The sequence below is a fragment of the Xyrauchen texanus genome, chromosome 2, assembly GCF_025860055.1.
Source record: "Xyrauchen texanus isolate HMW12.3.18 chromosome 2, RBS_HiC_50CHRs, whole genome shotgun sequence".
NCBI classification, from domain to species: domain Eukaryota; kingdom Metazoa; phylum Chordata; class Actinopteri; order Cypriniformes; family Catostomidae; genus Xyrauchen; species Xyrauchen texanus.
In genome coordinates, this window is record NC_068277.1 from 57,839,513 (window position 1) to 57,856,425 (window position 16,913).

General features: G+C 38.4%; 1 protein-coding gene across 2 annotated transcripts in view; it reads right to left on the bottom strand.

Moving 5' to 3' along the window:
• Positions 1-892: 892 nt before the first annotated feature.
• The window catches only part of kcnj10a (potassium inwardly rectifying channel subfamily J member 10a), a 52,343-nt gene continuing 36,322 nt past the window's right edge, over positions 893-16,913 (bottom strand). For both annotated transcript variants that reach the window (XM_052138408.1, XM_052138417.1), the window contains one exon: positions 893-4,317. In XM_052138408.1, the coding sequence (XP_051994368.1) occupies positions 3,914-4,317 (404 nt within the window). In that variant the 3' untranslated portion in view covers positions 893-3,913. The remainder of the gene's footprint in view (positions 4,318-16,913) is intronic.

Genomic DNA, 16,913 nt, shown 5'->3' on the forward strand with positions numbered 1-16,913 from the left:
GTTCATGTTAACTAATGCTGTAAACTAATGTTAACAAATGGAACCTTATTGAAAGTGTTACCAAGCTTACATTACAAAATCATTCTTTCATTCATGAAGCCCTAAGATGGGGCTTGTATCCCATCAGCAAAGTTGACACATGGTTCAATTGAAATTACAGTAAAAGGACATTTCAGTATATAATAAACACAGAGGAGAGACTTGCACATTTTGATTCTGGCACATTCCATGAATATGGAATTCACTTGCATTGTAAGGACCAAAACAGAGATATTCTTCTAAAAATCTTTCTTTGTGTTCAAAAGAAGAAATAAAGTCATACACATTTGGCATGAGGCTGAGTAAATGATGAGAGAATTTTCATTTTTGGGTGAGCTACAACATATTTCTTACGTTTTAAAACAATTAAACATATCCCAAAGTTTGGTAACAGGGTTGTAAAAATTGCAAACCTGATTAATAATGAATGGAATATAAAACATAATATTTAGTTTGACCTCTTAAACATGAGCCTTTCACTGACCAAGAGAGAGAGAGAAAAATACACTTTTCAGGCCCTATGGAAAGTGGCTTCTCAAATGATTTTGTGGCTTCTAAACAAACGTGTATGTTTAAGATTCACTTATGCAGAGCATGCTATATTTATCTCATATGAGTACAGTGACTTCCACCAGAAACTCATTTGCATAGCACATGATCATCTTTCACTTTCATGATGATGGGAATTTTGCTCCCATGATGGTGATACATTTTATGGAATACACAGTGTGTTTTTAATACTCACCTTTTAATGCTCAGATATCAGGTGTTAACTGTGTTTCAGCATTCTTTCAATCTGTATTATACACAATGATAAAATCATCATGTAACTACTTCAAAATGTCTCATTTATTAAAAACAGTCATTTGAGATCATTAGCAGTTAAAGTGATGAAAGTCAATTTTTTTCATGTAAATCCTGACTACACAAAAGTAAATTTATGAAACAAATGGTTCCTTACAGCCAAAGTTTAAGACAGGCAATATGTGCCAAAGAATAAACAAATTATTTTTTAACAAACAACAAATATCAATAATATAATAATAATAATAATTATTATTATTACTATTAATTACATTTATGTTGTAGGCACTTTTAATATATCAATTTAAAAATACATTCTTTCACTCTTCTTCATTTAACATGAAAAAACAACAAATCAACTCCAAAACAAGCAAGTACAGTTAAGCTTGACCCAAACAAAGTATCAAAAATAAACCCTCCTTGTTAAGTTAAAGTGCTTTTAGTATTGTTAACAAACATCAATATGTTTATTCCAGTGACAAAAGATAAACTATGGAGGGAGAAAAAAAACTCAAATAGATATTTACCCAAAATAGTTCTATACTGGCACTGTTAGACACAAATATATATAAAATCACATACTGTAGATGGATTCCAATCCAGTCTCAGTAAGACATACACAAGTTATTTAATCTAAAAATTGTATCTTTGCTTTATCATGAAATAAAGTGGTTTAAATATTATGATTTTATTACAGTCTTATGACACGCAATCCTTCAGTCCATTGTAATCCAGAAACCTTAAGCAAAAATACATCCACAGTTATTGTCCATCATACTTTTAAAGATGTTCTTCTCAAATGTCCAAATCAGTGGCTTTGCTTTAATTAGCCACAAGGTGGAGATACAGTCTTTGCCAGTGAACAGGTCCATCCTTGTGTGTGTGTGTTTTGTGTGTGTGTGTGTGTGTGTGTGTGTGTGTGTGTGTGTGTGTGTGTGTGTGTGTGCGCATGTGTGATCAGTTTTGTCATGTGTGAAGCAGCTGATCTATCTTGAATCATCAATTGATAGTTTAGTAGTTTACAGTATTTTGCATTTACCGTCTCTAACTATGTTCTGAATTAAATACTAGCATACTATCTGCCTTAATTTAGTATGCAATGTGCAGTAAACATTGTATACTGCCTAGTATTTTCGGAAACAATAGTAAGTAATATATTAGGCAAAAATAAATGTTTCAAACAGTAGTTTGTTATTGTTGTCACATGACCTTATCACATTGTATGTATAATGCATATCTTGTAAATACAGTGACAGGAAAAAGTAAGTGGAATTGGAATTGGCTGATTTTCTGCATTAATTGGTCATAAAATGTGATCTCATCTTCATCAAAGTCACAAGTACAAGTAAACAAACACAATGTGCTTAAGCTAACAACACACCAACAAGTATAATCTTTCATGTCTTTATTGTACAAATCCCAATAAACATTCAAAGTGCTGTGGAAAAAGTAAGTGAACCCTTGGATTTAATAACTGGTCATTCCTCCTTTGGCAGCAATAACCTCAACCAAGTGTTCCTGGTAGCTGCGGATTAGACCTGGCCAATGTTCAGAAGGAATTTTAGAGCATTCTTCCTTACAGAACTGATTAAGTTCAGCCATATTCTTAGGATATCTAGTGTGAACAGCTCTCTTGAGGTCATTCTACAGTATCTCTATTGGGTTAAGATCTGGGCTCTGACTGGGCCATGGCCACCATACCTGTTTAATTTTTTCTGTATATTAGACTCATGAACATAGCTGTTAACTAGTTCCAATGATTCCTTCAAGTCTTTAGCTGTCACTCTAGGGTTCTTTTTTACCTCATCGAGCATTCTTTGGTGTGCCCTTTGAGTCATCTCGGCTGGACGGCCACTTCTAGGGAGAGTAGCCACAGTACTAAATCATCCACATTTATAGATAATTTGTCTAACTGTGGACATATGAATATCTAAGCTCTTCAAGATAAATTTGTAACCCTTTATAGCTTTATGCAAAGCTAAAATTATTTAATCATAGGTCTTCTGAAATCTATTTTTTGCGAGGCATGGTGCACTTCATCAGATACTTCTTGTGAATAGCAAACTCAATATACTTGAGTGCTTTTTATATGTCAAAGTAGCTCTAACCCACACCTTCAGCCTCATTTCATTAATTGGATGCCAGGTTTGCCAACTTCTAACTCAAATTCGCTTTAGCCTAGGGGTTCACTTATTTTTTCATCACTTTTTTTCATATTTTACATCCCATTTAACTATGAACGTTAACTGGGATGTGTTCTATAAAGACATGAAAGATTATAATTGTTTGTGTGATGTTGGCTTAGGCACATTGTGCTTTGTCTATACTTCTGACTTTGAGATCACATTTTATGACCACTTAATGCAGAAAACCAGCTAATTCCACATACCTTTTCTTGCCACTGTAAATATGGTTATTTTTGTATTATCTTTAATTGCATTGTAATCCAATTTTTTATTATTATTTGTATGTACTATACTCACTATATTTACTATATCTCAACTCGTAAAACATGGTGCAAGAAACACCATGGTCATTGGTTAAATTCCCAGGGAACACACATACTGATAAAATAGATACCTTGAATGCTGTGTCTGTCACTATGGATAAAAGCAGAAAAAATTTATTTGAAATATAAATGCCAAAAGGAAGGTCTAGTTGAGTGTATTATATTGCAGGATACACTATAACACGCAGTGTGTTTTTAGCTCATTTTGCCAAATGTAGTAGATCATTCGGGAATTCCAAGCATACAGACAATTTGTATAGTTTGCAGCGTGTACATACTGCATACGGCAGAAATAGTAAAAGTAGTATGGTGGTATGCTATTCCGAACATAACCTCTCTCATTCTTTCTATATCTCTCTCTCTTCTTGTGCCCTCCCCTTCTCTATTTCATGTATTTCAGCACTAGCCAACTTTCCTGGCATGCTGCCTGGCAAAACAGGTAAGCTCAGTGGCATAAAAAAGAACGTTGGCTAACATGGAATCAAACAAGTGCTCTGGCAATTTATCTCCATCAGACCCCTTCTTCACCCCTCCATAATTTTCAATGTTTTTTTTCTTCCGCTAGACGTTACTAATACGGACGCTAAGCTGGTCTCGAACCCTTCCCCTTTCCCGCCCCCTTTCTTCCCGGTAACTCTCCTCCAGTCTCATCTTCTCCATATCCTGCCCTTGGTCTCCACCGCCTCCACTGCCTTGGTGATGGGGTGAATGGGTGTTGGGAGGCGGAGCTTGTTTAAAGAGGGGCAGGGTCTTGGTCTTGACAACCTTGTCAAAGAAGGCAAAATCAGCTACATACTTTCCAGAGGTGGAGAGGGAGACGACAGGAGGGAACTCGTAGCCCCACAAGATCTCATCAGGAAGGTAGGAGGTGCGAACCTGGCAGGTGGCCGAAGTTGGCTCCACAGTAGCACTCATGATTACAAGTAGTTCAAAGTCAGCCATCTCCGGATCTGTCCATCCACCACCTAGAAACAAAACATACATAGAGAGAGAGAGATCATAAATTCAGGGATGTAACTGACCTCAGTAAAATATTTCATACTCCCCTGACCTTTGGGGAGCATAAGAACTTTAGACTTTATTGACTATTTGAAGAGTTTTGCTGACACGGTTGCACACAAAAGAAGATGTTAGGCAGAAAGTCAGCCTCAAGGCCCCGATATACTTCATGTGAAATCAAAGAACGTACAGGTGTGATGTCATTGCATGTTTAATTGGACACCAGATAGCGGGTTATTGCGAGAAAGCAGTGTTCCGGTTTACATGCACTGTGCAGTGCACTCTTTACCCCTGTATACATGCATCTCGGTCAGTGAGCAGCTTTCTCCAGAAACGTAATTACCCCATGCCGCTTGTGTAAATAACAAACATGGTATCAAAGGAAGACTTCACTGTTTTATTCTCTGTTGCTTTGCTTCATTTCCAGATATTCGAGAGTTGTTGCTGTGTTTGTTTCCTTACCTTTCTATCACGACTGCAGCAGATTTGCACTTCAATAGTGGGGTTTTCCTTTACATAAAACTCTGTTATTCCCTCAATGTACGAGCATATACGTGAATGTGAGGGACCATCAGTATTTTACAGTGATGTGTATAAATGGGTATAGTTCATAAAGTATGTGATTTTCCCACTGTACTTCCAGAAATGTTGAATTCTTTCCACTGTGTTGACATGTTGTTGGGCTCCATCGTATGATGTTTGTTATCCAGTTTTGTTCCACGCACGCACTCTCTTCAAACACCCATCAAAACACAGCTTATGCCTTTACATAGCAACATTAGGCTCCATTCTCAGAGAGAACCCTGGCTGTGTTAAACCGCTTCATCTTTATCCCTTAACCGGCATAAAGAAATCAGTGTTTACGTTTCTGAATGCCACTTTCTTTCTTTTTCTTTTTTTTTCTCCCCTTTTCTCAATATGGAATGCCCAATTCACAATGCGCTCCAAGTCCTCATGGTGGTATATTGACTCGCCTCAATCCTGGTGGCGGAGGACGAATCTCAGTTGCCTCCGATTCTAAGACCGTCAATCTGCGCATCTTTTCATGTGGCTTGTTGAGCGCATTACTGCGGAGACTTAGCGTGTGTGGAGGCCCACTCGGTTCTCCACGGCATCCACGCACAACTCACCATGGGCCCCACTGAGAGCGAGAAACACACATTATGTCGACCACAAGGAGGTTACCCCATGTGAATCTACCCTCCCTAGCAACCGGGCCAATTTGGTTGCTTAGGAGACCTGGCTGGAGTCACTCAGCATGCCCTGGATTTTAACTCGCGACTCCAGGTGTGGCAGTCAGCGTCAATACTCGGTTAGCTACCCAGGCCCAGAAAGCCGCTTTCTGCAAAAATCCTGGAATTACCAGTTTTCTTAAGTGCATGTAAAAGTTGTGATTTAGAACCAAATCTGGACAAAAAGAAGGTGTTTTTGCATTAGTTTCGGTGGCTTGTAACAGCTCGCCTGGAAAGCTTCTTGCCGGCTGCAAAACTCCCATTGGTCCACTACATCGGTAGGTAAGACCTGAAGCTCCACCTATTACTTTCTTTACATTTTGCAGTCAGTATTCAATGTGAACATAACGCTGTGCAAGACCATGTCATGCAATAATTTATTTTTTGTTTAATTAGTCTAAAAAGAATAAAATATACTCAAATACTCTCAAGTACCCCATTCACTCATGTGCCCAAAGTAAGATATGCCTCTCTTATCATCATTCTTTTGTCTGTATTTTGCCCATTAACACTCTTTTATACACCCATATTTGCGGTAGTATAAGTGTCATCATAAATTACAATAACAGAGCATAATCAGCGCATATTACGTTAGCCTGTTAGCACATTAGCATCATGAATTCAGAATCTAAACAAGACAAATAAAAAATGTGCTACTGCATATATATATATATATATATATATATATATATATATATATATATATATATATATATATATATTACTTTAAATCATCATCGAGTGGTTAGAACAACTTTTTACTGATCTCATGTGAGTTCTACTCATAGAATGAGGCATTAAGTCATTGATAACATGTTGTGCCAGTGGGGGCATGGTCAAGCATCCGTCCAGAGAGAGAGAAAGCGGTAAGGGCGCTTGCACCTGAGCTAAATTATGTCTAACACCGTCTGGGTCTTAAAGCTCTTCGGAAGCTAAAAGAGTATTGTGAAGCTAAAAGAGTATTGTGAAGCTAAAACAGTATTGTGAAGCTAAAAGAGAATTGTGAAGCTAAAAGAGTATTGTGAAGCTAAAGACTGTTGTGAAGCTAAAGACTGTTGTGAAAGTGTGAAGCTGACGTGTTGAGCCGACCCTGTAAAAGAAACCCAAGTTACTTCATTAAAACTTCTTACCTGAGTTGAAGAAACCTGGTTCCCTGTGTCCTCCCTGAGAAATTCCCTACACACGTGTTTAAAATAACATAGTTTAGGTTTTATATTTAGTGTCCTTATAAATAAATTTCTAAATGCATCCCACAGCATAGCGCAGGTATTTAGTATTTCGTTTTAGCCCTGAATGAAGAACGAAGAAATACTTCTCTGGAAGTATATCAGGGCCTTCCGTCACCATTCACTTTCATTACATATTTTGTCTCTACAAAAAAGTGAATGGTGACTGAGGCTAATGTTCTGCTTAATGTCTACTTTTTATGTGCAACTGTGTCAGCATGTTTTTTTGTGTTTGACCAGAAGTTTTGCTCCAATGTATAGACATTTTTTTTTATTTTGACCCCCTCTAAAAAACAATGTATTACTTAGTAAAGATTGATTCATGGCATTTATAGTTTTGGCTTTGATCTTCATATATGTTTATTTTTCTTCAGCATGAAGATGGTAAAAAAAAAAAATATTTTGTGTTTCAAAGAATAAGAAAAGTCAAACGGATTCAGTTCGATATTAAAGCTGCACTATGTAACTTTGTGCTCTCTAGCAGCATCTGTGGTTGGAATTTAAATTGCAAGCAATTTGCGGAAGAACACATTACGTCAGTCGTGTTTTGGCACTGCTCTTCTGCCGGATGAATCTCATGATTTGATACCTGGACATCGGCTGTGTGTGATCATGACTTGGATATATTCAGAGCCAGAGTCATAACATGCTATATTCATGTTGATTTTATATTATATAATTAAACATTTATAACTGAAATGTTACTTGCTTTAAAGAATATAAAAACACTCCTATTTACATATTTGGAGTGAATGAATTTACACTTTTCTGAGACTACACTCAAAGCGCTTTTACATAAAGAACAGGGGACTCAATCACCACCTATATTTTAATATGATTATTCAAGATTTGTATTTGTATTGTACTAGACTTATCAATTTAATATGTGAAACTCATTATATGGCTAAAAAGGGTTCAATGAAAGACTTTATTATTATTATTATATCATATTATACAGCCTCATTTGATAAGGCAAGTGAACCATAATACTACAATACTAAGTCTATGCACTGCACACAATAACACAGTAAACTAAAAACATAAAACGAGGATTCAATAATAATGGGGATAAAATATACTTTATTAAACATGAAAATAATATGCAATATTTGATTATAAAAATTCAGTTTCAGAAGTCATGAATATTAGTAAACATGTCACAGTAACTTCACCGGACAACATAGATACTTAGTGGCCAGTAAACACACAAGTAACATTTGATTCATAAAAGCATGACAAGCAATATAAGCTTCAACAACCCTACAAGACAAAATTTCCATGCATTATTGCAGGTAAACAATTTCACCAAACAGATAGCAGATATACATCCATCCAGATTGCTGCAATGCTTTCTTGAACTGCGTGACTGACTGAACTGAACACCGCAGTTTCTTCAGCAGGAACACTTGACAGCTGGTACTTCTTTTTTGTGTTTACGGACATGACGTAATGATGCAGGGATGAACGTCTTAAGCCAGCGATTTTCACCAAATCTGACCCGACAGTGTCATGGCTCTGGAGAGTTTGCCGGTTAGATTTTTATGTTTTGTCATTTTCTCTCCCTCGTGTCTCGCAGGCACAGCCGGCAGGCATGATCGGTGTTTCCATAGTAACATTGATTGTTCCCGGGGGAACGCTGATCATGCCACTGATTAGCAGGTGGAGCAATGCCTGTTCTACTCTCGCTTCTTAAGCTCGTCATGTTCTCAGTATCTTTGCTAAATTGTTGTTTGATGTTGAGTACTAACCTCACTCCCTCTGCCTAGTTGGTCCTGTCTCATGTATCTGTTGGTTGCCCACGTGTCGGGTGTGTGGTTGCCTTCCAGTATTGCTGCGTGTCAGCTGGTCTTCCGCGGATGATACCTTGTCTCTGCCCACGTGTCGGGAGTTGGGTTTGCTCATCTCTACTGTTCTGCATCTCACTAGCTTCAATGGAAGATTCTATGAATCTGTTCCTGACTTCCACACTGCACACACATTCTTCACGGATTACCCCTTGTGTGACTATGCACTCAATTGCAGATCGCTTCCCGCTGCTGCAGTCGGTGTTGCGATTTTCTACATTCCTCAACCCAGTGACTGCTCAATATTATTGTTAATAAATCTTTTGAACTGTTCCTCTGCTCTTGGGTCTGTTTGTCTCACTATTGTTAGATACAGATAGCTCAAAATACAAATCATTTATATACACTTACTGTAGTGAACCGGGGTATTGTAAGGAAATTGTTTTGAACACTGATTGTATATGTGCAATAAAGGCAATTTGTTAATTTTTAACCAAACAATCTTACATAGTGCAGATTTAATAAAATATATATTTTTTTAAATTAAACAAATATCCACAAAGTTATGACAAAAGGCAAAAAATCATTACACTTTACAACAACCAAGAACAATAGATTGTATAATATAATCCAGACAATATCAATTGATTTAAAAATACATTATGTAAAAGGCACACAAACATATTTCTCATACCAGTCGAAATCCATAAATGCACAGGAATATGAATACCCTCACTTGTAAACATGCCATTTACCCACTGACACACACACTCGCACGCACACCTGCATCAACATCCCACATTCAGAGCGAGAGTTGGTCATCTGTGAAAACAGTCCTTCCTTTAACCCAGAGTAAGTTCTGTATTCTGGGAGCAAAAAACATAGGGTTTTATAACTCACAAACACACACATTCCCTTTATCATGCTCACAATTATTTATACATAGACCACACAAAAACATACTGTACATTTTGTATATCATCGTATCCTAATAAATTAAAATTTAAATAAAATAATGCGAATAAATATATTAATGTTGGGGAGGTTATTTTAAAACTATAGCTTTCAAACTTCCCATTACCTCATATGAAAGACATTTTCGGAGAGCGCGTTTTATTATTGCCTCAGTTTGCTCTGCTATATTTCTGTGCATATGGGACGTCACTGGACCTGTTGCTGATGGCACGCTACACAAGAGTTTGTAGCCTGCTTAGGCTGCTTAGCATTGCTTATTCATTGCTTATTATATTCATCGTTCACCGTTATATCCTTTGTCATTTTACCGCGTTTCAGGTTTTTCCACTTTTGTACTGTTTCATCTGCATGTATTTTACATGTTGCTGCTGGCACTTAGCTAGAGTCTGTGTTTGTAGCCAGCTATTTTTTTTTGTTTTTTTTAGCATCGCCTATATATCTGTTTTCAGCCTTTAATCCTTAACATCTGCCATTTTTAAGCACGCATCGGGTTTTCCCTCATATTATTCTCTATTATTCCACCTGCATCCGCGTTCTATTTTTATCGCGATTAAACTGCATGCATTTTTTCAGCACGCACCCGTTTTTTTCTCCTCTGTGGTACACAGATTATTGCATCGATCTCAAAGCACCGCTTATCAAGAACAACCAACAACAACAAACAATTTTGTGACGGATTCACATCAATCTCAAACCCTCACTGCTCAGGAACAACCAACAACAAACAATTTGCGGTAATTCATGGCATCCGCTCATGTTATTTCTTCCTGCATTGCATGTCACATGTTTACAATAGCCTCCTCCGTCAGCAGTGAGGGATTCACATGTAATAAATGTAAAGAATTAGTCAGGCTGACAGAGAAGGTTAATGAGTTAGAGACTTGCATCTGAAAGCTAGTAGAGGTCAGTGAGAAAGAGAAGCCGGTAGATACTGTTTTGGATGCGAGTAGTGCAAAGAGCAACATACACACTTTGGTTCCGGCTGTAGAGCCCCTGCAGCAGGGCATTTGGGTGACGACTCGGCAGCATACTCGCTCAGCAAATAGACACCACTCTCCCTTTCCTGTTAGGGTTTCCAATCAATTCTACCCACTCAGTGATACACCCACTGAGAATCATGTTGAAAGAGCCCTTGTTATTGGCGATTCTACTATAAGGAACGTGGAAATAGAGACTCCAGCCACTATTGTTAATTGCATTTCGGGGCCAGAGTGTCTGACATAAAATCAAATTTACAAGTGCTGGCTAATGCTAAACGTAGATTTTGAAAAATTGTTATCCATGTCGGCACTAATGATGTCCGGCTTCGCCAGTTGGAGATCACTAAAGATAATGTTAAAGAGGTGTGTGAATTTGCAAAAACTATGTCAGACACTGTAATATGCTCTGGTCCTCTCCCTGCTCTTCGTGGTGACGAGGTTTATAGTATATTAGTGTCAATGAATGGCTGGATGTCTGAGTGGTGTCTAAAGAATAAAATAGGATTTATAGACAATTGGAAGAGTTTTTGGGCTAGACCTGACCTGCTAAATAGAGATGGACTCCATCCCTCCAGGGAAGGTGCTGGTCTCCTCTCTAGTAATTTGGCTCATAGTCTTAATAATGATAGTATTTGACTAACTGGGGCCCAGGTCAGGAAGCAGACAAACTGGTTAATCCAAACATCTGCTAGCTGCCTTGAGACGTCACACAGGTCATATAAACATATAGAGAATGTATCACCTAGATATCTCATAGACTGTGTCTGTTCCCCGAACTACCAAACACACTACCCTCACTAAATCAGTTAGAAAAAAATTTGATTAAGGTCAAACTTGAACAAAACAAACAAATTAAAAATACACATCATATAAAAATAGGATATCATTAACATTAGATATCTTTATACCAAAGCACTAATTGTTAATGAAATGATTACAGATCATAGATTGGATGTGCTCTGTTTGACTGAAACCTGGCTTAAACTGGATGAATATAATAGTTTAAATGAATCTACTCCCCCAGGTTATTGTTATAAACATGATCCTCGTCTGAAGGGTCCAGGAGGAGGTGTTGCTACAATTTACAGTGACGTTTTTGGTGTTACTCAGAGGACAGGATATAAATGTAAGTCTTTTGAACTAATAATGTTTAATGTGACGAAGTTAGATATAAATAAAAAATATCTGTCGTCTTTTGTCCTTGCTACAATGTATAGATCACCCGGGCCTTATTCTGATTTCCTTGGTGAATTTGCAAATTTTTTATCAGATCTTGTAGTTACTGTAGATAGAGCTTTAATTGTTGGTGACTTCAACATTCACATAGATAATGAAAATGATACATTGGGATTAGCATTTATCGATATTCTCAACTCTCTTGGAGTCAGACAAAATGTAACAGGACCAACTCATCATCATAATCAAACCGTAGATTAAATTCTGTCATATGGAGTTGATGTTGATAATATAGAAATTCTGCAGCAGAGCAATGACATCTCGGATCATTACCTCATCTCTTGTATGCTGCAATCAGCTAATGTTACTCAATCACCATGCTATCATTCAGGTAGAGCTATTCTTTCGACCACTAAAGATCTTCCCGATTATTAGTGAAGACGAACTTGATGAAATAACAAAAAATATAAATGTAGTCTTCTCTAGCACCCTTGATATTGTCACCCCACTTCGATTAAAGAAAATTAAAGAAATAAGCCCTGCACCAAGGTACAATGATCACACTCATGCTCTCAAGAGAGCAGCTCGGAAAATGGAGCACTTGTGGAAAAAATACAAAATTAGAAGTATTTTGTGGTGCATGGAAGGATAGTGACTGTAGCTACAGACAGGCACTAAAAGCTGGCAGGTCAGCATATTTTAGAAAATAACCACAACAATCCTAGATGTTTATTCAGTACTGTGGCTAAATTGGTAAGGAATAAAGCCTCAACAGAACCAGATATTACATCTCAGCGTAGGAGTAATGACTTCATTAATTTCTTTGTAGATAAAATTGAAATAATGCAATCATCTGTCATAGCACCTCAGAAAACAGTGTCTAATAATTTTCCTCATGTGCAACTTCAATCCTTCTCTGTCATGGGTCATGAAGAGCTAACAAAACTTATCGAAACATCAAAAGCCACAACATGTTTGTTAGGTTCTATACCAACTAAGCTCTTAAAAGAGGTATCTCCTGTAATTTCAGAACCTCTTCTTAATATTATTAACTCCTCGCTATGCTTAGGACATTCCAAAGAAACTTTAAAATGGCAGTTATCAAACCGCTTATTAAGAAGCCACAACTTGATCCTGGAGAACTGGCTAATTATAGACCGATAGTATCCTCCCAAATATGTTCATTTCTACAGAGAAATAGTATATACAAAGAATTTCAGTCAGGATTTAGGCCTCATCACAGTACAGAGACTGCACTTATCAGAGTTACAAATGACTTGCTCTTAGCAACTGATCGCGGCTGCATTTCTCTTCTAGTGCTTTTAGATCTCAGTGCTGCATTTGACACGATAGATCACAACATTCTCTTGAATAGGCTAGAGAATTATGTTGGCATTTGTGGAGTTGCATTAGCATGGTTTAGGTCATATTTAGCAGACCTCTACCACTTTGTCTATGTAAATGAGGAATTGTCAAATCAAACAAAAGTAAAATATGGAGTGCCATAGGGATCAGTTTTAGGGCCTGCTTTTCTCCATGTATATGCTTCCCCTGGGAGATATTATCAGGAATCGTGGAATAAATTTCCACTGCTATGCCGACGATACACAACTTTATATTTCTTCAAAACCTGATGAGATTTCACAATTCTCGAAATTAGCAGAGTGTATCAATGAAATAAAAGATTGGATGGACGAATTTCCTTCTACTCAATTCTGACAAAACAGAGGTACTAGTTATTGGACCAAAAAACTCTAAAAATAAGCCACTACAATATAATTTGACTCTCGATGGATGAACTGTTACATCATCTTCAACAGCGAAGAACTTAGGTGTTATATTTCATATAAACCTTTGAAAATCAAATTACCAATGTTTGTAGAACAGCATTTTTCACCTAAAAAATATTGCTAAATTAAGGCACATGCTCTCTGTTGCTGATGCCGAAAAACGAATTCATGCATTCATGTCCTCAAGACTAGATTATTGTAATGCATTACTAACAAGAACCAAGACATATGATCATATTAGCTCCATTTTATCATCGTTACATTGGCTACCTGTTAAATTCCATATTAATTAAAAAATTCTGTTAACTACGTACAAAGCTTTGAATGGTCTAGATCCACAGTTCTTAAGTGACATTCTACCATGCTATATTCCATCACGTTCATTACGATCGCAAAATTCTGGCCTGTTAATAGTTCCTAGAATATCAAAATCCACAAACGGAGGTAGATCCTTTTCATATTTGGCTCCTAAACTATGGAATAGTCTCCCTAACACTGTTCGAGATGCAGACACACTCCCTTAGTTTAAGTCTAGACTAAAGACTCATCTATTTAGCCAGGCATTCACCTAATTTATCCTCCAACCCACAATTAGGCTGCTTTAGTCAGGTCTTCCGGAACCAGAAACCAGAAACATTGATCATGATTTATAACTCTGCAATAAATATAATGGCATCTATGCTTATATTATTTTATATGTTTCCCTGTCTCAACCCCGGGACTCCTATCCTGAGGTCACCAGAACCGGCTGGATCCAGCACCATTCCTGCTTTATGTTGGACTCCACTGCTACGTGTCACTGAATGATGACTAAATGCAGCCGGTGCCAGCCAAACATCACTTCAGTCTATTATGATGGACTTCAGAGGATGAACTGATGCCAACTCCAATCATAAGACATGGGATACTTCATATGCCATTGTCTGAACCTTGGATTTAGGATGGACCACACCAAACCTCACCGAAACTACTGGCCAGGTTGAACTGCATTTCATATCCCTGATCTCTGCCTCCATCACCTTGGTCTATTGATGGACTACGATCTTGAAATGGAATGCATAGACTAACAATTGCCAACAAAAGCCTTCATCAGCCAATTAACAAGGACAATTGCATCTATGTGAACTTCTGCAGTTTATCCAGGATGGAGATCCAAAGACATTGTTCATTAATTTTACAGTTCAAACAAAATCGATGTTTAAACACTGACCCTTAACACTTACTTAGTTTAATCATTTTAAACCATGACTTTAACTATACATAAGTAATATTTACATTATATTTATGATGTTAGCCAGAGGGGAACTGGCCCCCACAGTGAGTCTGGTTTCTCCCAAGGTTATTTTTCTCCATTAATCAACATCTTTTGGAGTTTTGTGTTCCTTGCCACTGACGCTTTCAGCTTGCTCACTATAGTTTTGTGTTCCTTGCCACTGACGCTTCCAGCTTGCTCACGATAAACAATCGTATTTTATCTAATTACATAATGATGATTCATCGACATTATAGACATTACAGTTTTATCATCTGCATTTACTAGAAAAAAAGAAATTATGATTCTTGATAAAAAAAAATATGATCGTGCCTGGTAATGTTTGCATGTAAAATGGCTAGAAATAGCATTTTAGCTTAGCGTAAAGCTGACAATTTACACAAGGTTTATTTCAATTTCTTCTGCTCCAAACTTACTTCAAACTTGAATGTAACACATCATAAGAAAGTGTTTCACATTTTCACATTGCAGCATTTATATATATAAATTTTTTTCATCTGAAAGGACTAAATATTTAATTAAAAAAAATTACAATAAAATGCAAAGTAATCTCTTCAGCAATCTCTTCATGTAACTGTTTTCTAATTACCAATCATTTAAATTGTAACTGTAGTGGAATACAGTTACTTATAGTTTGTACTTTAAATATATAAATGCATGTATTCCGTTACTCCCCAACCCTGCCCATATGCATGTACACATACATATAATCAGGGTTGGGAAGGTTACTTTTAAAATTATTATGCAACAGATTACAGAATATATACTGTAAAATGTAATTTGTAATGCTTTCATTTCTCAAGATAAATGCCACTTCAGCCACCCCCCCGCGTTGTTCCTTCTTCTCACGGGATTGAGGACGACCCGGCTGGCAATGGAGGCGATTTGGGGATGGCAGTGGGGTCGGTTTCGCCGGGTAAATCCCCAAAAACCACCAGCCCCCGGCACACTCGCTTACTTCCGTCCGGGCTCGAGGTGAGTGCAGCTCGCCTTACAGCCAGCCCGCATTCTCCCTTAAGCCCCCGGAGTTGGATGATGACGTTGCCGCTGCATCGGAGAGCATTCAGGCATCTGACGCAGAGGACTCGACTGGGATGCCACATTTGGGTCAGCCCTATCCTGTCTGAGGCCAATGCGCAGATGGCCGGGCCACCGTGAGCGTGCCTTCATGGCTTGAGGACTGATACTTGGCTTGCCGCTCCCAGCCACGCCTTAATTTTCCTTTTTTTCTTTTGCCCCACCACCATCGGGCTATGGTACCTACACTGTCAATAAAAGAGCAATTTCCTCACTCCCTGGGTCTTCCAGCCGGTGAGTGCCATTCTCATGGTACCCCGGCATCAAATCCTACAGTCCAGGTTCCTCGGACACAGTTACCTTGCCTCCGAACACGCGACTGCCCATCCCCGGCAGGCCGATGCTGATAAGTTCCGAAGACGCCTCTCCAGGACCTCTTCCTCAGTCTCTAACCTGCCCCCTGCCAGGTGCATGGAGCAAGGTAAGTGCTTTGAGTCTTTTCTCAGCTCCCAAGCCTCGGAAAGTGCTTTTGCCTCCTGACACGTAATTACCTGCCCCACCCGGTACATAAAAATGATTGTTCCTCTAGTGCCCCTCACATGGAGCTTGGATGCATGACTTTCGCTATCCAACCCGTTGCGTTGGCTGGCCAGGACCATCCAACTCGGCTACGCGATTCAATTTGCCAGGCTCCCGCCTCGTTTCAGTGGTATTCGCTCCTCTTCGATGCGCTGTGAAAACGCCACCACTTTATGGGCAGAGATTACAACTCTGCTACTCAAGGACGTGATAGAGCCTGTCCCTCCAGCAAGATGAAGGTGTATGTAGCCGCTATTGCGACCCATCATGACGCAGTGGACAGCAAGTCCTTGGGTAAGCACAACTTGATTATCAGGTTCCTTAGAGGTGCTCGGAGGCTGAATCCTCCCCAGCCAAGCATGTTCCCCTCCTGGGATCTCCTCCTGAGAGGTTGCCTGGAGTAAGTGTGGTACGGTAGTAATGTATACTGTAGGTCACTAAAACCCAAACATTTACAACAAAGGGGCTTTCCCAGCTCTAGGTAAGATTGTGCTATACATGTTTGAATGCTTTTGTCACTTGAAAGTCTA